Source organism: Mobula hypostoma, chromosome 1 (genome assembly GCF_963921235.1).
Source record: "Mobula hypostoma chromosome 1, sMobHyp1.1, whole genome shotgun sequence".
In the NCBI taxonomy this organism is placed as follows: Eukaryota; Metazoa; Chordata; class Chondrichthyes; order Myliobatiformes; family Myliobatidae; genus Mobula; species Mobula hypostoma.
This window is the reverse complement of record NC_086097.1, coordinates 247,187,327-247,209,852: the sequence shown is the minus strand read 5'-3', so window position 1 is coordinate 247,209,852 and position 22,526 is coordinate 247,187,327. Positions and strand designations below refer to the sequence as shown.

General features: G+C 43.3%; 1 protein-coding gene across 2 annotated transcripts in view; it reads left to right on the top strand.

Annotated features, from left to right (window-relative positions):
- Positions 1-20,644, top strand: part of pou6f2 (POU class 6 homeobox 2) — a 711,266-nt gene extending 690,622 nt beyond the window's left edge. For both annotated transcript variants that reach the window (XM_063066795.1, XM_063066786.1), the window contains one exon: positions 15,447-20,644. In XM_063066795.1, coding sequence (XP_062922865.1) covers positions 15,447-15,951 — 505 coding nt within the window. In that variant the 3' untranslated portion in view covers positions 15,952-20,644. The remainder of the gene's footprint in view (positions 1-15,446) is intronic.
- Positions 20,645-22,526: the final 1,882 nt, after the last annotated feature.

Below are 22,526 nucleotides of genomic sequence, written 5' to 3'. Positions count from 1 at the left end.
AAAGGGCCTTGTAATTTTGGACCGTTCACTTGCTACTCCCTGTAACAGCAATAGATCGTTGATATAGTGTCCATAAGCCCGTTGGAGTTGCATTTCACTGTGTGTTCAGTTAATTGTTTTTTAAATTGTTTATGGATTACAACTCGGAATTCAACATCATCATGGGATATGGACACCGAGTGTATAGAAGTGAGGCAAATTAGCATCAGCTTCATGGACCCTGTACAAATTACAGGAGAAGAAGTGTTTATTGCCCTGAGGCAAATTAGAGTGGACAGATCCCCAGGGCCTGACAAGGTGTTCCCTCAGACCCTGTGGGACGCAAGTGCAGAAATTACTGGGGCCCTGGAAGTGATATTTAAATCATCATTAGCGACAGATGAGATACCAGAGGACTGGAGGATAGCCAATGTTATTCCGCTGTTCATGAAAGGCTTTAAACATAAACCAGGAAATTATAGGCCGGAGAGTCTGACGTCAGTTGTGGGAAAGTTATTGGAAGGTATTCTAAGGGACCGGATATGTAAGTAGTGGGATAGACATGGACAGATTAAGGATTGTCAGCATGGCTTTCTGTGCGGTACTTCATCTGGTGAATCTTGTAGAAATTTTCAAGGAAGTTGTCAAGAAAGTTGATGAAGGCAAGGCAGTGGATGTTGCTTACCTGGACTTCAGCAAGGCACTTGACAAGGTCCCGCAAGGGAGGTTGATCAAAAAGGTTCAGTTACTCAGCATTCAGGATCAGGTAATACACTGGATTAGACTTTGGCTTTGTGGGAGAAGCCAGAGAGTGGTAGTAGATGGTTGCCTCTCTGACCATAAGACGTAGGAGCAGAATTAGGCCATCTGGCCCATCGAGTCTGCTCCACCATTCAATCATGACTGATCCTTTTTTTTTCTCCTCCTCAACCCCAGTTCCCAGCCTTCTCTCCATAACCTCTGATGCCATGCCCAATCAAGAACCTATCAATCTCTGCCTTAAATACACCCCAACAACCTGGCCTCCACAGCTGCAAGTGGCAACAAATTCCACAAATTCACTGCACTTTGGTTAAGGAAATTTCTCCACATCTCTGTTTTGAAAGGGCGCCCCTCTATCCTGAGGCTGTGTCCTCTTGTCCTAGGCTCTCCCATCATGGGAAACATCCTTTCCACATCTACTCCATCTAGGGCTTTCGACATTCAAAAGGTTTCAATGAGATACACCCTCATCCTTCTGAATTCCAGCGAGTACCGATCCAGAGCCATCAAATGTTCCTGGTATGATAACCCTTTCATTCCTGGAGTCATCCTTGTGAATCTCCCCTGGAAGCCTGTGACTAGTGGTGTGCCACAGGGATTGGTGCTAGGCCTGTTGTTGTTAGTCATCGATATCAGCGATCTGGATGATAATGTGGTTAACTGGATCAGCAAATTTGTGGATGACACCAAGATTGGGGGTGTAGTGGACAGACAGGAAGGCTATCACGAATTGTAGAAGCATCTGGACCAGCTGGAAAAATGGGCTGAAAATGGCAGATGAAATTTAATGCTGTCAAGTGTGAGGTGTTGCACTTTGGTAGGACCAAACAAGGTAGACCTTACAGTGATCAGTAGGGCACTGAGGATTGCAGTAGAACAAAGGGATCTGGGAATACAGGTCCATTGAAAGTGGTGTCACAGGTAGATAGGGTTGTAAAGAAAGCTTTTGGCACATTGGCCTTCATAAATCAAAGTATTGAGTACAGATGATGGGATGTTATGTTGAAGTTGTATAAGACTTTGGCGGGGCCTAATTTGAAGTATTGTGGGCAGTTTTGGTCACCTGCCTATGGGATACATGTAAATAAGTTTGAAAGAGTACAGAGAAAATTTACAAGGATGTTGCCGGGTCTGGAGGACCTGAGTTATAAGGAAAGATTGAATAGGTTTGGGCTTCATTCCCTAGAACGTAGAAGATTAAGGAGAGATTTGATAGAGGTATACAAAATTATGTGAGTTATAGATAGGGTTAATGCAAGCTAGCTTTTTCCACTGAGGTTAGATAGAACTGCAACCTGAGGTCATGGGTTAAAGATGAAAGGTGAGAAGTTTAAGGGCAAGATGTGGAGAAACTTCTTCACTCAGTCATGAGAATATGGAATGAGCTGCCAGTGGAAGTGGGGCATGCAAACTCGATTTCAATGTTGAAGAGAAGTTTGGATAGGTATATGGATGGCAGGGGTATGGAGGGCTATGATTCTGGTGCAAGTCGACGAGGGTAGGCAGTTTAAATGATTCGGCATGGACTAGAGGGGCCAAAAGCCCTGTTACTGTGCTGTACTTTTCTATGACTCTATCATCATCCCCTCAGTACTAAACAACAGGCTTCAAAATATTAACTCCTTGTCTCTCCCCATCCTTGCTGCCTGACCTGCTGAGTTCTTCCCGTTCTGGCATTTCATCAGCTGTACTATTTTGTCCTAATATCTAACGGCCTCATTCATCTTCACCCACATCAGCAGTCCAACTTCATCTGATTGACCTAATTCGTTCTGCTTTTGATGGTCCCTAAAAAAACAACTCCAAGCTTTTCAACATTTTGTGTTCTTGATGCACTTCCTTCAGAGTGGGAAGGTGCTTTTCCTGCATTTTGAGATCCGTGTTATGGGGAATCACAGTAGGGGGCACTGAGCATATAGTTTGAAGTAGCCCTGCTCGATATGCTGCATCGATTGCTGGTGCAGACAGAGTTTCAGGGAGTTCACCACAGCAACCCCTGACTACTCTGACCCTCCCCACTGTCTTGTCAGCAGTTTCTGTGCAGAGAATTACTCTGTTTATTCAATCCTGTCAAAAAGATCACTATTTAAACTGGTCACTTTACGTATTTGTGCATTATGGCAAGATCGTCTTGCTGGCTAGACTCATAGTACTATGTAAATTTCAAAGACTACAGCTGGCTTAAAGAAGTAAGCACATAAAAAGAAATAGGATTATTTTGAACCTGGCTTGTGAAATAAGGGTTTGGTGGTACAAAGGAGCTTATAAAATCTCAAATGCCAATGCCTTATATAGTATTTTGCACTTAAATAAGGCAGGGTGGATAATGCCTTGTTGATTTCCATAATCCTCATTGTGATAAGCCATGAATCTCAGCAGTACAATTGGAAAAATAGGGTATATTTTGACTGATGGTGAACAGCGATCCAATTGTAGAACACGTGCCAGTACCGTTCTTCTTGTGTCATAGAGTCATAGAGCCCTAAAGCTCAGAAACAAGTCCTTCAGCCAATCTGGTCCGAACTGTTATTGTTGCCCAGTCTCATCAACATGCGTCTGGACCATGGCCCTCCATCCCCTGCCCATCCATGTACCTGTCCACATTTTTCTTAAATATTGAAATTAAACCTGCATCCAACACTTCTGCCGGCAGCTCATTCCACACTCTCACCACCCTGAGCGAAGAAGTTCCCCCTCATATTCCCCTGAAACATTTCACCTTTCACTCTTAATCTGTGACCTCTAGTTCTGGCCTTATCCATCCTCAGTGGAACAAGCTGCTTGTATTTGTCCTATCGATACCCTCATAATTTTGTAGACCTCTGTAAACTCTCCCCTCATTCTCCCATGCTGCAGGGAATAAAGTCCGAACCTATTGAAAGGACAGGGAGGGAGGCAAAAGAGGTGGGGGTGTGGCTGTGTTGATCAGAGATGGTGTCATGGCTGTAGAAAAGGAGGAAGACATGGAGGGACTGTCTACGGAGTCTCTATGGGTGGAGGTTAGAAACAAGAAAGGGTCAATAACTCCACTAGGTGTTTTTTATAGACCACCCAATAGTAACAGGGACATCGAGGAGCAGAAAGGGAGACAGATTCTGGAAAGGTGTAATAATAACGGGGTTGTTGTGGTGAGAGATTTTAATTTCCCAAATATTGATTGGCATTTCCCTTGAGTGAGGGGTTTAGATAGGGTGGAGTTTGTTAGGTGTGTTCAGGAAGGTTTCTTGACACAATATGCAGATAAGCCTACAAGAGGAGAGGTTGTACTTGATCTGGTATTGGGAAATGAACCTGATCGGGTGTCAGGTCTCTCAGTGGGAGAGCATTTTGGAGGTAGTGATCACAATTCTATCTCCTTTACCGTAGCATTGGAAAGGGATAGGAACAGACAAGTTGGGGAAACATTTCAAGTCAAGTCAAGTCAAATCAAGTCAAGTCAAGTCACTTCTTATTGTCATTTCGACCATAACTGCTGGTACAGTACACAGTAAAAATGAGACAATGTTTTTCAGGACCATGGTGCTACATGAAACAATACAAAAACTACACAGAACTACGTAATACAACACAAAAACTACGCTAGACTACAGGTTTAGGGCATTTTCCAGAGTTTTTGTTGAAATCATAAATGAATTCCATCTGGAGCTGAAGAACATTAGGACTAGGAGCAAGTTGAGACCAAATGTCTCCACCAATGAGTAAGATCAAAGATTCAAAGTACATTTATTATCAAAGTATGCATACATTATACGATCTTGAGATTTGGCTCTTAATAAGCAGTCACAAATCAAAGGAACCCAAAAGAACCCATATAAAAAAAGATCATCAAACACCCAATGTGTAGAGAAAAACAAAACACAGTCAAATAGCTTTCTGCACCAAAGTCCACAAGAGAGCCAAGTAAACCTGGTGGATCAGTGATCTGAACCGGTCTGCACCTCGCCTCGGGCCTGCCACGCTGACCTTCTTAATCAGGCTGGGCGCCTAAATCAACTTCCACACTTCGGGTCCAGCCACCTCAATATGGTCTGGGGCCTGGGGCCTGGGGCCTGGGGCCTGGAGCCTGCCGCCTCGATTTGACCTGCAACCGACACTTCTGATTCGGCAAGGCATTTAAATCTCTGTTCAAACATCGAGTTCTGTATGCTCTGGTGCCTGGGCGCCGCTGCTTTGATTCAGCCTGTGACCGAACCTTCAGATTCGGCATGGCGCTTAAGTCTCCATCCAAACATTGGAATTGGTCCACTCTGGTCCCCATATCTCACCGCCTCGATTCAGCCTTCAGCACAGTGCTTAAATCGATCAAACCTCGGGTTCTCCTCGCTCTTGGCGACTGGCCCACCTCCTCACTTCGCATCAGTCTGCCACATCGAATCGCTTTCAAGTCCAAAGGGACGTTACGGACTATTACTTGCGATGATGGTTTGCCAGAAAAAGTGTGGCTGGAAAAGTATTTAGTTGTTTTCCTTGTTTCATTAGCCAGAAGTCGCTGAAGTTCACCAGCACCATCTTAAACCATGGCTGATCTGATCTGGGCCCCGCCTCTGCTATATTACCTGTTCTTCATAACCCTAGAATCCCTTTTGATCTGCCTATCTTTTGAATATATTCAGTGATTCAGTCTCCGTAGTTTCATTTCTGGAACAACCATCATGCTTCTGAACTGGCGTGGATAACTTCAATCACCAGAACTCCAAACTGATTTTGATTCTACAGAAGTGCAAACACGAGGAAATCTGCAGAGGCTAGAAATTCAAGCAACACACACAAAATGCTGGTGGAACGCCGCAGGCCAGGCAGCATCTGTAGGAAGAAAATGTGTGGCCACTGGGAGATGCTGCTTTCTCTGGCAGACAGAGCAGATCAAGAGCGGGTCAAGAAGATTCAGTGGCTTGGCGGTCAAAATGAAGTTGTCAATTGGATGAGACATTGACTTTGTGGAAGAAGCCAGAGGGTGGCAGAAGATGGTTGCCTTTCTGAATGGAAGACTGTGACCAGTGCCGCGGGGCTCTGCGCTGGGCCCATTGTTATTTGTCATTTTCCATGTATAGATGAGCTGAATGATAATATGGTTAACTTGATCAGCAAATTTGTAGATAACACCTAGTTAAGGGGGACAGCGAGGAAAACTTTCAACGCCTGCAAGGCGATCTGGACCAGCTGGGAAAATGGGCTGAAAATTGAAGATGGAATTTAAAGCAGACAAGTGTGAGGTTTTGCACTTTGGTAGCACCAACCAGGGTAGGTCTTACATGGTGAATGGTAGGGCACTGAGAGGTGTGGTAGACAAAAGGGATCTGGGCATACAGATCCATAATTCCTTGAAAGTTGCATCAGAGGTAGAACATAGAACATAGAAAACCTACAGTACAATACATACCATTTGTCTCACAATGATGTGACAAACATGTACTTACTTTAGAAATTACCTGGGGTTACCCATAGCCCTCTATTTTTCTAAACTCCATGTACCTATCCAAGAGTCTCTTAAAAGACCCTATTGTATCTGCCTCCACAACCGTCACCGGCAGCCCATTCCACGCACTCACCACTCTCTGCGTAAAAAAAAAACATACCCCTGACATCTGCTCTGTACCTACTGCCAAGCACCTTAAAACTATGCCCTCTCATGTTAGCCATTTCATCCTTGGGAAAAAGCCTCTGACCATCCACACGATCAATGCCTCTCATCATCTTATGCACCTCTATAAGGTCACTGCTCATCCTCCGTCGCTCCAAGGAGAAAAGGCCAAGTTCACTCAACCTATTCTCATAAGGCGTGCTCCCTAATCCAGGCAAGATCCCCGTAAATCTCCTCTGCACCCTTTCTATGGCTTCCACATCCTTCCTGTAGTGAGGTGACCAGAACTGAGCATAGTACTCCAAGTGGGGTCTGACCAGGGTCCCATATAGCTGTAACATTACCTCTTGGCTCTTAAACTCAATCCCACAATTGATGAAGGCCAATGTACTGTATGCCTTCTTAACCACAGAGTCAACCTGCGCAGCTGCTCTGAGTATCCTATGGACTCGGACCCCAAGATCCCTCTGATCCTCCACACTGCCCTTACCATTAATGCTATATTCTGCCATCATATTTGACCCACAAAAATGAACCATCTCACACTTATCTGGGTTGAACTCCATCTGCCACCTCTCAATCCAGTTATGCATCCTATCAATGTCCCGCCGTAATGTCTGACAACCCTCCACACTATCCACAACACCCCCAACCTTTATGTCATCAGAAAATTTACTAACCCATCCCTCCACTTCCTCATCCAGGCCATTTATAAACATAACAAAGAGAGAGAAGGGGCTCCAGAACAGATCCCTGAGGCACACCACTGGTCACCGACCTCCAAGCAGAATACAACCACTCTTTGCCTTCTGTGGGCAAGCCAATTCTGGATCCACAAAGCAGGGTCCCCTTAGATCCCATGCCTCCTTACTTTCTCAATAAGTCTTGCATGGGGTACCTTATCAAATGCCTTGCTGAAATCCATATACACTACATCTTTGACAAAGCCATGCTGACTATTCCTAATCATATTATGCCTCTCCAAATGTTCATAAATCCTGCCTCTCAGGATCTTCTCCATCAACTTACCAACCTCTGAAGTAAGACTCACTGGTCTATAATTTCCTGGGCTATCTCTGCTCCCTTCTTGAATAGGGGAACAACATCTGCAACCCTCCAATACTCCAGAACTTCTCCCATCCGCATTGATGATGCAAAGATCATTGCCAGAGGCTCAGCAATCTCCTCCCTTGCCTCTCACAGTAGCCTGGAGTATATTTTGTTCAGTCCCGGTGACTTATCCAACTTCACCCTTTCCAAATGCTCCAGCACATCCTCTTTCTTAATGTCTACATGCTCAAGAGTTTTAGTCCACTGTAAGCCATCCCTACAATCGCCAAGATCCTTTTCCATAGTGAATACTGAAGCAAGGTACTCATTAAGTACCTCTGCTACCTCCTCCAGTTCTATACACACTTTTCAACTCTCCACTTGATTTGTCCTATTCTCTCACATCTTATCCTCATGTTCTTCACATACTTGTAGAATGCCTTGGGGTTTTCCTTAATCCTGTCCGCCAAGGCCTTCTCATGGCCCCTTCTGGTTCTCCTAGTTCCATTCTTAAGCTCCTTCCTGCTAACCTTATAATTTTCTAGATCTCAGTCAGTCCCTAGTTTTTCGAACCTTTCATAAGCTTTCCTTTTCTTCTTCACTAGATTTTCTACAGCCTTTGTACACCATGGTTCCTGTACCCGACCGTCCTTTCCCTGTTTCATTGGAACATACCTTTGCAGAATGCCACACAAATATCCCCTGAACATTTACCTCATTTCTGCCATATATTTCCCTGAGAACATCTGTTCCCAATTTATGCTTCCAAGTTCCTGCCTGATAGCTTCATTTTTCCCCTTACTCCAATTAAACGCTTTCCTGACTTGTCTGTTCCTATCCCTCTCCAATGCTATGGTGAAGGAGATAGAATTGTGATCACTATCTCCAAAATGCTCTCCCACTGAGAGATCTGACACCTGACCAGGTTCATTTCTCAATACCAGATCAAGTACAGCCTCCCCTCTTGTAGGCTTATCTACATATTGTGTCAGGAAACCTTCCTGAACACACCTAACGAACTCCACCCCATCTAAACTCCTTGCTCTAGGGAGATGCCAATCAATATTATGGAAATTAAAATCTCCCACCATGACAACCCTGTTATTATTGCATCTTTCCAGAATCTGTCTCCCTATCTGCTTCTCAATGTCCCTGTTACTATTGGGTGGTCTATAAAGAATACCCAGTCGAGTTATTGACCCCTTGCTCTTCCTAACTTCCACTCAGTAGACAATCCCTCCATGACTGCCTCCTCTTCTGCAGCCGTGACACTATCTCTGATCAGCAGTGCCACACTCTCACCTCTTTCGCCTCCCTCCCTGTCCTTTCTGAAACGTCTAAAGCCTGGCACTCTAAGTAGCAATTCCTGCCCCTGAGCCATTCAAGTCTCTGTTAGGGCCACAACATCATAGCTCCAAGTATTGATCCACGCTCTAAGATCATTCGCTTTGTACATGATACTTCTTGCATTAAAATAGACACATCTCAAACTATCAGTCTGAATGTATCCCTTCTCTATCACCTGCCTATCCTCCCTCTCACACTGTCTACAAAGCTTTCTCAAACGTGAGCCTACTGCCTCTTCCTCAGTCTCTTCAGTTTGGTTCCCACCCCCCAGCAATTCTAGTTTAAAATCTCCCCAGTAGCCTTAGCAAACCTCCCTGCCAGGATAATAGTCCCCTTTGGATTCAAGTGGAACCCGTCCTTCTTGTACAGATCACTCCTATTATGGATTATAAGACCATAAGACATAGGAGCAGAATTAGGCCATTTGATCCATCGAGTCCACTCCACCATTCAATCATGGCTGATCCTTTTTTTTCCCTCCTCAACCCCATTTCCTGGCCTTCTCCTTTGATGCCATGTCCAATCAAGAACCTATCAATCTCTGACTTAAATATACCCAATGACCTGGCCTCCACAGCTGCATGTGGCAACAAATTCCACAAATTCACCACTCTTTGGCTAAAGAAACCTCTCTGCATCTCTGTTTTGAAAGGATGCCCCTCTATCCTGAGACTGTGCCCTCCTCTCCTTGACTTTCCCACCATGGGGAACATCCTTTCCACATCTACTCTGTCTAGGCCTTTCAACATACAAAAGGTTTCAATGAGATCCCCCTCATCCTTCTAAATTCCAGAGAGTACAGACCCAGAGCCATCAAACGTTCCTCATATGATAACCCTTTCATTCCTGGAATCATCCTCATGAACCCCTCTGACCCTCTCCAATGCCAGCACAACTTTTCTAAGATGAGGAGCCCAAAACTGTTCACAATGCTCACCAATGCCTTATAAAGCCCAGCGTCACATCCCTGCTCTTTATTCTGGACCTCTTGAAATGAATGCTAACATTGCATTTGCCTTCCTCAGCACAGACTCAACCTGCAAGTTAACCTTGAGGATGTTCTTCACAAGGACTCCCTAGTCCCTTTGTATCTCAGATTTTTGGATTTTCTCCCCGTTTAGAAAATAGTCCGCACATTTATTTCTGCTACCAAAATGCATGACCATGCATTTTCCAACATTGTATTTCATTTGCTACTTTCTTGCCCATTCTCCTCATCTGTCTAAGTCCTTCTGCGTCCTACCTGTTTCCTCAACACTATCTAGCCCTCCACCAATCTTCATATCATCTGCAAACTCGGCAACAAAGCCATCTATTTCATCATCTAAATCATTTATTTACAACATAAAAAGAAATGGTCCCAACACAAACCCCTGCAGAACACCACTAGTCACTGGCAGCCAATCAGACAAGGATCCTTTTATTGTCACATACTGCTTCCTACCAATCAGCCAATGCTGTAACCGTCTTAGTAACTTTCCTGTAATACCATGGGCTCTTAACTTGGTAAGCAGCTTCATGTGTGGCACCTTGTTAAGAACCTTCTAAAAGTCCAAATATACAACATCCACTGCATTCCCTTTATCTATCCTACATGTAATCTCCTCAAAGAATTCCAACAGGTTCATCAGGCAGGATTTTCCCTGAAGGAAACCATGCTGACTTTGTCCTATCTTGTCCTGTGTCACCAATTACTCCATCACCTCGTCCTTAACAATTGACTAACATTTTCTCAACCACTGAGGTCAGGCTAACTGGTCTATAATTTCCTTTCTGTTGCCTTCCTCCTTTCTTAAAGAGTGGAGTGACATTTGCAATTTTCCAGTCCTCTGGAACCATGCCAGATTCCAGAGTCCAGACTAGATGGGCTGAAGGGCCTATTTCTGTGCTGTAATGTTCTATGACTATTGGACTCTATTGAAATATACTAGTGCTGCAAAATAATGAATTTCACAACATATGTTAAGTGAAATTAACCTGATTCTGATTCTCAAGCTAACTTTCTGTGTTTCATTCTCATGGGCATATGGATCTCTCCGTGCAACAGATTTCTGTACTCGCTTTTCTATTTAAATATTAAATATTGTCCTGTTTTTCTGTTTTTTTCTACCAAAGTAGATCACCTCACACTTCCCCATTTTGTAACTACACTGCCAAATTTTCATTCATTTAACCCATCTATTTCCCTCTGAAGATTCCAAAAGACCAAAGGAGCATTTACAAAATTATGATGCTATAGATTGGATTGATGCAAGCGGGCTCCTTCCTCTGAGGGTGGGTGAGACTAGAACTAGAGGTCATGGGTTAAGGGTGAAAGGTAGACTATTTAAATCGAGCTTGAGGGGGATCGTCTTCAGTCAGAGGGTGGTACAAGTGTGGAACGAGCTGCCAGCAGAAGTGGTGGATGTGGGTTTGATTTCAACAGTTCAGAGAAGTTTCGATAGGTACATGGATGAGAGTGCTGTGGAGGTCTGTGGTCCGGGTGCAGGTCAATAGGACTAGGCAGAATAATAAACATGAGAAAATCTACAGGTGCTAAAAATCTACACTCACAATGCTGGAGGAAGATTCTCAGCCCGAAACGTCAATTATTTACTCTTTTCCATAGGTGCTGCCTGACCTACTGAGTTCCTCCAGCATTTTGTGTAGGCAGAATAATAGTTTGGCACAGGCTAGATGGGCTGAAGGGCGTTATTTCTGTGCTGTAGTTCTCTATGGCTCTACGTAAGAGTTTTTCTGGACTCAGTGAACTCATTTTATTGAAAGCATTCACTCTAATGTTATCTACAGTTATATTTACAGTAGAGTTCACATAATACTGCTCTTTACTGTCAATCTTCTTCTGTGTCTGTTTTTTAAAAATTCTACAGCTCCTCCATTAACAAAGGCTCCGATATTAGAACCAAGAAATCAATGCCTCCCAGCATTGCCATGTGCAGTATCTTAACAATACAATTCCATCATTAAAAGAAGAAAGATCAATAAAAAGGTCCATTTTGCCAAACCTTATGTATGTGAAAAATGTTTAGAGTGAAAAGAAATATGAGGAGTGATTGATAAGTTTGTGGCCTAAGGTAGAAGGTGTCAATTTTAGAAAACCTAGCACATTTATTTTTCAACATAGTCCCCTCCTACATTTACACACTTAGTCCAGCGGTCATGGAGCATACGGATCCCTTCTTTGTAGAAGTCGGCGTCTTGGACCTCCAGTAAGTGGTCTACAGCAGGGGTGATTGATAAGTTTGTGGCCTAAGGTAGAAGGAGATGAGTTATACAGCTCTCGTTACATGTGCGTGCAGTTCAACTCTTTGAGTGATAATGCAGAAACTTTTAAGTTAATAACTCGTCTCCTTCTACCTTAGGCCACAAACTTATCAATCACCCCTGCTGTGGACCACTTCTACAAAGAAGGGATCCGTATGCTCCACGACCGCTGGACTAAGTGTGTAAATGTAGGAGGGGACTATGTTGAAAAATAAATGTGCTAGGTTTTCTGAAATTGACGTCTTTTACCTTAGGCCACGAACTTATTAATCACCCCTCGTATTGTCGCTTCTTGAGATTCCACAATTAGTGTGTCTTTATTTTATTTTACTTAGAGATACAGCACGGGAACAGGCCTTTCCGGCCTACTGTGCCTGCAGAGCCCGATTACACCCATGTGACCAATTTAATGGGAAAAAGTAAACAGCATTGGATGCCCCCCCTCCCTATCTGTTACCCCCATCACTGCACTGTACTGTAAACACTTTAAACCACTTTTAATAATACTGATTATGTTGTAAATGCATGCTGGTATAACTTCTAACTTTATTGCTTACATAGTTCTTTATAATTAATGAATGTTCACATAATGCTGCAGGAACTCAGCAGTTCCGGCAGCATCTACAGAGAGGAATAAACGGTCGACGCTTCAGGCGGAAAATCTTCATTGGGTTGTCTCATGAAATGTTGACTTCTGCATAGATGCTGCCTGACCTGCTGAGTTCCTCCAGCATTCAGTGTGCGTGCTGCCCTGAGTTTCCAGCATCTGCAGGATCTCTAGTGTTGATTGTTGATTTTTGTTCCATGTCACTCCCTGACCAACACATCACAGCAAATTCCTAACACATATAAATGTATATGATGAATAAAGTTGATCCTTGATCCTTCGGACCATATGGAAATCAGTCTTTTCATTGAAATATCATTGTGCTAACAGAATGATTTTAAAGTTCCGTAAGCACTCTGTTATAATGAATCTTGGACCATAAGACCATAATACCATAAGACATAGGAGCAGAATCCCAAACAAAAGAAAATCTGCAGGGGCTGGAAATCCAAGGCAACACACACAAAATGCTGGAGGAACTCAGCAGGCCAGGCAGCATCTATGGAAAAGAGAACAGTTGACGTTTCGGTTCAAAACCCTTCGGCAAGACTGGAGAAAAAAAGCCGAGGAGTAGATTTAAAAGGTGGGGAGAGGGAAGAGAGAAACTCAAGGTGATAGGTGAAACTGGGATGGGGAAGCTGATTAATGAAAGAGATAATGGGCTGGAGAAGAGGGAATCTGACTGAAGAGGACAGAAGGCCCTGGAAGGAAGAAAAGGGAGGAGGCGCACCAGAGGAAAGCAATGGGCAGGCAAGGAGATATAGTGAGAGAGGAAGAAGGGGGCGGGGAATGGGGAAGTGGGGGAGCACTACCAGAAGTTCAAGAAATCAATGTTCATGCCAGCAAGTTTGAGGCTGCCCAGACAGAATATAAGGTGTTCCTCCAACCTAAGCATGGCATCATCACGACAGTAGAGGAGGTCATGGATGCACATATTGGATCTGGAAGTGGAATTAAAATGGGTGCCCACTGGGAGATGTAACTATTCCTGGTGGAAGAAGCATAGGAGCTCGGCGAAGCAGTTTCCCAGTCTACGTTGGGACTCACCAATATACAGGCGACCACACTGGGAGCACCAGACTTAGTATGTGACCCCAACAGACTCACACGTGAAGGGTCGCCTTACCTGGAAGGACTGTTTGGGGCCTGGGTGGTAGTGAGGGAGGAGATGTAGGGGCAGGTGTAGCACTTGTTCCGCTTGCAAGGATAAGTGCCAGGAGGGAGATCAGTGGGAAGGGACGAATGGACAAAAGAGTTGTGTAAGGAGCAATCCCTGTGGAGAAGCCATCTCCAACTGGATCCCACCACCAAGCACATCTTTCCTTCCACCCCCCCCAAACTTTCTGCTTTTCCTTGTCCATTAGTCCCTCCCCACGGATCTCCCTCTTTGTCCTTATATTTGCACGCCCTAAACAGCCCTTCCAGGTGAGGCGACACTTCACCTGTGAGTCTGTTGGGGTCATATACTGTGTCTGGTGCTCCCAGTGTGACCTCCTGTATATCGGTGAGACCCAATGTAGTTTGGGAGACTGTTTTGCCAAGCACCTATGCTCCACCCACCAGAAGAAGAGGGATCTCCCAGCGGCTAACCATTTTAATTCCACTTCCCATTCCGATATGTCTATCCGTGGCCTCCTCCACTTCGTGATGAGGACATACTTAGGTTGGAGGAACAACACCTTATTTTCTGTCTGGGGAGCCTCCAACATGATGGCATAAACATTGATTTCTTGAACTTACAATAATGCCCCCACTTCACCATTTCCCATCCCCTTTTCCCTCTCTCACCTTATCACCTTGCCTACTCATTCCCTCCCTCTGGTGCTCCTCCCCCTTCTCTGTCTTCCATGGCCTTCTGTCCTCTTCTTTCAGACTCCCCTTCTCCAGCCCTGTATCTCTTTCACCAGTTAACTTCCCAGCTCTTCACTTCATCCCTCCCCCTTCAGGTTTCACCCATCACATTGTGTTTCTCCCTCCCCTCCCTCCACCCCCACCTTTTAAATCTACTCCTCAGCATTATTTTCTCCAGTTCTGCCGAAGGGTCTCAGCCCGAAATGTCGACTGTACTCTTTTCCATAGATGCTGCCTGGCCTGCTGAGTTCCTCCAGCACTTTGTGTGTGCTGCTAGGAGCAGAATTTGGCGACTTGGCCCAGCCATTCCATCATGGCTGATTTATTATCGATCTCAACCACATTCTCCAGCCTTTATTGAAAATTTTTTTTGAATTTGGTCATCTACAGAGTTATAGAGTGTAATTAAATGTGGTCTGTGCAAGACAGCCAAACGATCTTTTAAGCACTTACCCAAGGTGACATTCAGTTATAATGTCGCTGGTATGGAAATGAACAAGTAATTGATTCCTCTCATGTACCCTGAATGCTTGTCCACACCGTGAGGTCAGAACCAGGCTGCCCTGGCTAAAGTTTCCTCTCTCTCCTGTAACCCTGGGTGGAATCCTAGATGCTGCACAGTGCCTGATAGAACCTCCACCCTTTTTCCCATCCCTCACCCCCGTCCAGAGGTTGCAATCTGCTTTTCTCTGAATGGTTTAATTTTCCCAAATTAAATTGCCGTTCAGTGCATGGTTATCACATTTTACAGGTAATGTAGACACATTGTTGACTGGGACAATTGTTTAAATGTGTATGTTTATATGTTACTGGAATATAGTTTTGATAATTATCGTAGCAACGTGAATTAATGGAGTTTTAATTTTAAAATTAATTCTTTCTGGCAAATGGTCTTCCTGTAATGTCGCAGGGCAAATTCTAAGTGTTTCTGCCGCTTAATTGATCAGTAGGATCCCACCCTGGCAGAGCACCAGAGTAAGACTTTTCTTTCTCAACTTTCCTCAGACACACCATCCTGAGAAGCCACTTTTTCCTACCACAGGATGCCCAAGAGAGCTCTATAGCTAGCAGTCTGACAGCCAAACTGAACCCTGGCCTTTTATATCCTGCCAGGTTCGAAAAGTTGGACATCACCCCTAAAAGTGCCCAGAAGATTAAGCCCGTTCTTGAACGGTGGATGGCTGAAGCTGAAGCCCGCCACCGCGCAGGAATGCAGAACCTAACTGAGTTTATCGGCAGTGAGCCCTCCAAAAAACGCAAGCGACGAACGTCTTTCACCCCCCAGGCCTTGGAGATCTTAAATGCCCACTTTGAAAAGAACACGCACCCGTCCGGCCAAGAAATGACAGAAATCGCCGAGAAACTGAACTATGACCGGGAGGTAGTTAGAGTTTGGTTCTGCAACAAAAGGCAAGCGCTGAAAAACACAATTAAACGCTTAAAGCAACCTGAGCCCTCGACAGGCCTGGCCATGGAGCCTCTCACGGATTCTTTCGAAGAAACCTCATAAAAGAACTAAAGCTCCACCAATGGATCACGAGGCAACGTCTTCGGAAGAGCCCTGGTACTTCTGCAAGAGGAAGAATGCAGAGTGCTGTGTGGACACGTTTTCAGACTGTCTGTTGAGTTTACTATTGAGAAAAGCAACACATTATTGTGCGGTAGAATTAGTTTTAATGAAAAGAAACATCCAGTCTTTTAGCAGGCTGATACTGAACCAAATAGACATTTCTTGTACTGTAAAATATGTGAAAATATTTGACTGAGAAAGAAACACCTTCCATGAGTTACAGAGAGCTCTGTATTTCACAGAGGAAAGACGTATGAAGTTGTGCCTGTTACTCACTTACAGGTGCCAAGTGCTGCATTAATACTAATCTGTTAACCAAAGTCCGATAAACAAAAATAGCACCAGAATCAAGTTACTAGCCTACTGGTTTTGAACGTATGTTGTGTTTAAATTTTTACATTTGTGATTACAGAAACTGGATGAATTACTTTTCTTCCCCCCACCCCCTCTCACAGATTGTGTCTGTTTGTCACGTCGTGGTAACACAACTATGGAAACCATTACAACGTTGTCACTTCGTCTTTCTTACATGCTACTGTAAGACCAGAAATGTTTGTGTGCCAACAATTTCTAAGTAATAGGCAGCTGCCAGTGTTTCTGTGTGATGAGTTTTAAATTGCACTCTATTTTAGTAGTGTGTTACAAAAGGGGGATTATAGACACCGCCAGCAATGTAATGTTCGGTTCCCTTTAATTACAAAGTGGTCACAAACATGAAGAAGTTCTATTTAACGTTCTTGTGCCACAACATCAATTGTCTGTGTAATTGCAACATCGATGTAAAATGTGTGTGCAAAGCAATTTTTCCCAAAGTCTGTTAGCCAAAGAATTTCAATGCTATTGTGGTTAAGAGAGAATTGATAAAGGTTAAACGAGAGATTAGGATTGGGTCATGACCACACCATGGATTGTTTCATTGTTAATCTTAATTATTCCAAATACATATTGGAACAATGCATAAATTAAGGCATGAAACTACAGTAATCATATTTCATTTACAGTTCTTGTTTTAGATTGCCAAATATTTATCAGTTCCCCAAATCCCTGCAACACTGGGAGCAGAGATCTGCCAGATGTTCTCTTCAATTACAGGTGTGCTGTCTCTTTTGTTGGTCAATAAAGGTATTGCTGAAAATAGTCAATTAATCTAACTAAAGCTCTAAAAATGGGGAGAGAGTGCAGTTCAGTATTCGTTATTGAAAGTAATTTGCAGATGATAATTTGGCCCAGAAGGAATTAGAAATATATTGTAGATCTGAAAACACAAAGTCTTGTCCTCATCAGAACTCAGCAGAAGATTATTTTTCTTTGGAAACGATGGTTTTTCAGTTCTATTCTCTTTTTTCACACTCAGATCAGGTGCATTAAGCACCCAGTGAAAAGTAATATTTCACAATCAGAGTCACAGCACAGAAACAGGCTCTTCGACCCATCTAATCTATCAGGTTGAGTGAGACTATAGAACTAGCAGTCTTATCAGATACTTGTTTTCATAATACTCATTCTATCAATTTAAGATCAAATAAGGAGATTAAATAAATGTGGTTATTCCAATCTGAGGAGAATTCACCCCAAATGTATTCAAGATTCAAAGTATCAAAGTACATTTATTATCAAAGAATGTGTAAATTATACACCTTGAAATTTGTCTGCTTACAGGCAGTCACAAAAACAAGAAACCCAAAGAAACCATTTTTTTAAAAAAAGACCAAAAACCACTGCACAGAGAAAGAGAAAGAAAAAAAATTGCACTCTATTTTAGTAGTGTACTACAAAAGGGGAATTGTTAAATTAAGATGGCTGAGCTTTGAGTGATAAGACCCTAAGATATAGGGGCAGAATCGAGCCATACAGCCCATCGACTCTGCTTCACCATTCTATGATGGTTGAATTTAATATCAAAAAATATACACAGTATGCAACCTGAAATTCTTACTCTTCACAGACATCCACGAAACAGGAAAAACAACAAAGAATGAACAGCAGAAAACATTAGAAACCCCTCCCCTCCCCCTCCCGCACACAAGCAGCAGCAAAAGCATTAACTTCGCCCCCCCCCACCACCACCCTGCATGCAAGCAACAGCAAAGCCCTCAGACACCATGATCTAGACTTTCCATTGCACTTACTCCAACAGGTCACCGTTCATCTGCACGACCAAACAGTGAATAAAGCTGAGCGATAACAAAGCACCGCCAAGCTCACGACAAACATTGCATACAGTTATTGTGGGGGCACTAAAGAATGTCAGGACTGTTGCATATGCTCCCTGAAGCCAACTCAAACCATTGCACCTGGTTTGAAAGGAGATATCCTCTGGCAAATGAAGAATGGAGGACAAAAACATGGAGATTACATGGATTAAGAAAACAATTCTAGCCAGACTGCTGCCCTGAGGATCTTTATAATCCTAAACTCTTCAAGATCTCAGCTCAAAACACACCAGAAAGAGACACCATTCCTAACAAGCTACAGCCACACCACTTAACGTGTTATTACAGAACTGTTCTATTGGGCAATCTCATCATGACGACCTTTGCTTTGCTAAATTAGACCGTAATATCATCGTAGCAGAATTAATTCAAGTCTGCTCCACCTTTCTATTATGGCCAATTTATTATCCACCTCAATCCCATTCTCCTGCCTTCTCCCCGTAACCTTTCACACCCTTACAAATCAAGAACCTACCAGCTGTTGTTATATATTCAATGGCTTGTCCTTCACAGTTGTCTGTGGCAATGAATTCCACAGATTCACTGCCCTCTGACTAAAGAAATTCCTCCTCATCTCTGTTCTAAAGCCACGTCCTTGTATTCTGAGGCTGTGCCCTGTGATCCTAGACTCACCCAATTTATAGGAAACATCCTCGCCATGACAACTCACTCTTATAGATTGTGCACCTGCAAGTAATTCCTTGAATAGACTGAATCAATTAAGTTATAACCAAAATATTTTATGTGAAGTAGCACTCCAGTCCAGATATTATAATCATTTTTAAAATTGTAACCAATATTAACAAGAAAATATTGATAAAGAGTCTCAGCCCGAAACATCAACTGTTTGTTAATTGCCATAGAAATTAATATGTCTCTCCTTTCTCGGACAATATTTACCCTAAAGGAAACTACGCTGAGTTTGGCCTATTTTATCATGTGCCTCCAAGTAATCCAAAACTTCATCCTTAATAATGGACCCCAACATCTTCCCAACCACTGAAGTCAGGTTAACTGGCCTATAGTTTCATTTCTTCTGCCTTCCAGAGTGGAGTGACATTTGTAATTTTGCTGTCCTCAGGAACCATCCTAGAAATTAGCGATTCTTGAAAGATCATTACTAATTACTTTAAGGGGACCATGAGGGGGAATGTCTTCACTCGGAGGGTCGTGAGAGTGTGGGGTGAGCTGCCAGTGCGAGTGGTAGATGCAGGGTCAATTTCAACACTTAAGAGAAATTTGGATAGGTACGTGGATGGGAGGGCTATGGTCCAGGCTCAGGTGGATGAGACTAGGTGGGCCGAGGGGCCAGTTTCGGTGCTGTAGTGTCCTATGACTCTGTGTCTCTAGCTGCTGAGTTCCTCCAGCATTTTGTGTGTTTTGCTCTGGATTTTTGTGTATTTTGCAGAACGTTTTGTGCTTACTAGAACATTGTTGGCCATCAACAGAGACATTGCAATAGGACAGTTGATGTTATTACATTGTGTCTTACATTGGTGTCATATCCCTTATCCCGTTCTCTAGCCTGGTTTCGCATCCCCCTTCAATGTCTTTGCCTAACCGTAGAGAGTGTGAAAGTTTGAATACTTGAAAAGGTTTTAACACATCCACTCATTGCCACCACATTAGCAGATATAAAATATACAGAATGGAACTGAGAAAGATAAGTAGAGGCTTAATGTAACTCAAGCTGTAACCAAATATAGAATCAAAATGCCTTTGCTCATCTTATCAATGCTGGACCAAAGCTCTAAGTATTTGAGTATAGGTATATGCACATGGTATAGATGTGGCTCGATATTACAGACAATCTCACAATATTAAACTGTTACTTTTTAAATCTCTTTATAAATACTTTACCTCAACACTCTCCTTCGATTGCCCTAAATTACAACACTCGAAACCACTAATTTCCTTGTTAGACTTTAACGAATTGAGTGAAATCTGTTTGGGTTGAAGTTTGCATTGTTTCCGCTGAATGTGAACTGTCATGTGTTTTTGCTGATTTATAAATTACGAAAGCTCTATTTGTAGCACAGTGTCCATGAATTCATTTGCAAATGAGCGTTTTTTGCTAAAAAAAAGCTATGAAATTGTTGCCAGGGTTACTCAATTGCTGCAGAGAGTGAAGGTGTGAAACGCACCACTGTTGAACTGACAGTAAGGAGATTATCTTTTTGGGACTTTTAATGCAAAGGAGGATAAACACCGGAGGCAGAGACAAAACTCGCCAGATGAAGATCAATCCTTACTGTTCAGACATCTAAACCAAAGCTGACTTACCTGCACAGGTTGCTTCCCTTTTTTAGACTGAAGATACTGTACTTTATCCACAGCAATATCTGTATGGTCAGTTAAGCTGCACTTTGTGTGTTCCTACACAGCTTCAGATCTGTCACTTTTACTTTGTACCATAGAAATAAAACCAAACGTTTGAAATGATTTTTTTTAAACAAAATGGTTATTTCACGGATACTTCAGCCTTGACGTTGTGCGAAATTTCATGCCGATCCCTCCACAGCGTGGAAAGCATCCTCACTCTGGTCTTCGGGGAAAAAAAAACTTGATCTTTTTGGGTATCGTCGTTCCAGACATTTAGTGATGACCTTCAGCAGGTAGGTGTTGAATTTAAGAGGACTGCAATTCCGATCTACTGATTAACATTCCCTCATTAATAGTGGGTGAGTTAATTGTTCTTATTGTTGGGATAACCGCTGTTTTAACAAAATACTTCAGGTCACAGAAATCATAAATAATGATTTGAGTTTTTCTGTAGGCTAAGACTTCACAAGCAGAAAATGGCTGCGTTTATAGAAATCACTTTGTGGTTCCACAACATCCTAAAGCTTCTTTTGGTTATGACCTACATGTGCAAAATGCTAGAAGAACTCAACAGCTCAGGCAGCATCTGTGGAGAGGAACTTCATCAGGACTGGAAAGGAAGGGGAATGAAGATTGAATAAGACATTTGGAGGGGGAGGAGTACAAGCTTGAAGGTGATTGGTGAAGCCAACTGAGGGGACTGTAGGTGAGTGAGGGAGGGGTATGAAGTGACAAGCTGATAGGTGGAAGAGGTGAAGGGGCCAAGAAGAAGCAATCTGACAGGAGAGGAGAATGGACCATAGAAAAAGGGGAAGGAGGTTGGGCACCAGAGGGAGGTGATAGGCAGGTGAAGAGAAGAGAAGGGGTAAAAGGGGAGCCAGAATAGGGAATGGAAAAGGAGGGGTTAGGAATGATCAAAAATGAGAGAAATTGATGTACAGTACGTGCCATCAGATTGGAGTCCACCCAGACAGAATATAAGGTGGCCTCCTCAAGGCAATAGAGGCGACCGTGGATCAGCATGTCAGAATGGGGAGTGGAACTTAAATGATTGGCCATTTATTATGTGGACATGCTGAGACTCCATTTTCTCCCAGTTGGTTCAGTCCCTTCCCTTCTCCAAAGGCACTGCCTGACCTGCTGAGTTCCTCCAGCATTTTGTGTGTCTTCCTCCGGATTTCCAGCATCTGTGGAATCTCGTGTGTTTAAGTATTAACAATTAATACTTCAGAGTACCACAATCACCAATAACGATTGAGTTTTTTTCTGTAGACTAAGAACATTTGCGTTTATAGAAATCTCTTTATGATTCCAGCACATAATAAAAGATATAATGAAGGAAGTCAGCAGTGTCTATGGAGAGCTGTAATGAGTTAATATTCCATGCCGAGAACATTCATCAGGACTGGAAAGGAAGGGGGAAGAAGCCAGAATAAGAAGGTGTGGAGGGGAAGGAGGACAAGCTAGCAGGTGATTGGTGAGACCAGCTGAGCGAGAATGTGGGGGAGGGGGAGTGGGTGGAGTAAGATGCTAAGAGATGATAGGTGGAAGAGCTAAAGGGTTGAAGAAGCAGGAATCTGATGGGAAAGGAGAGTGAACCATGGGAGAAAGGGAAGGAGAAGGGCTCCATTTTATCCCCCTTCATAAATGCTTCCTGACCTGTTGAGTTCCTCCAACGTATTGTATGTGTAACTCTGGATTTCCAGCATCTGCAGAATCTCTTGTGTTAATTGTTGGATGTTATTGTATCAGAAGGGACTTTGTAGTGAAGTCTCAAACAAAGGAAAATCTGCAGATGTGGGAAACCCAAGCAACACACACAAAATGCTGGAGGAACTCAGCAGGCCAGGCAGCATCTATGGAAAAGAGTACAGTCGGCGTTTCAGGCCAAAACCCTTCAGCGGGACTGGAGCAAGAAAGCTCCAAGTACAAATCCAGTCCTGCTGAAGGGTCTCGGCCTGAAATGTCAACTGTACTCTT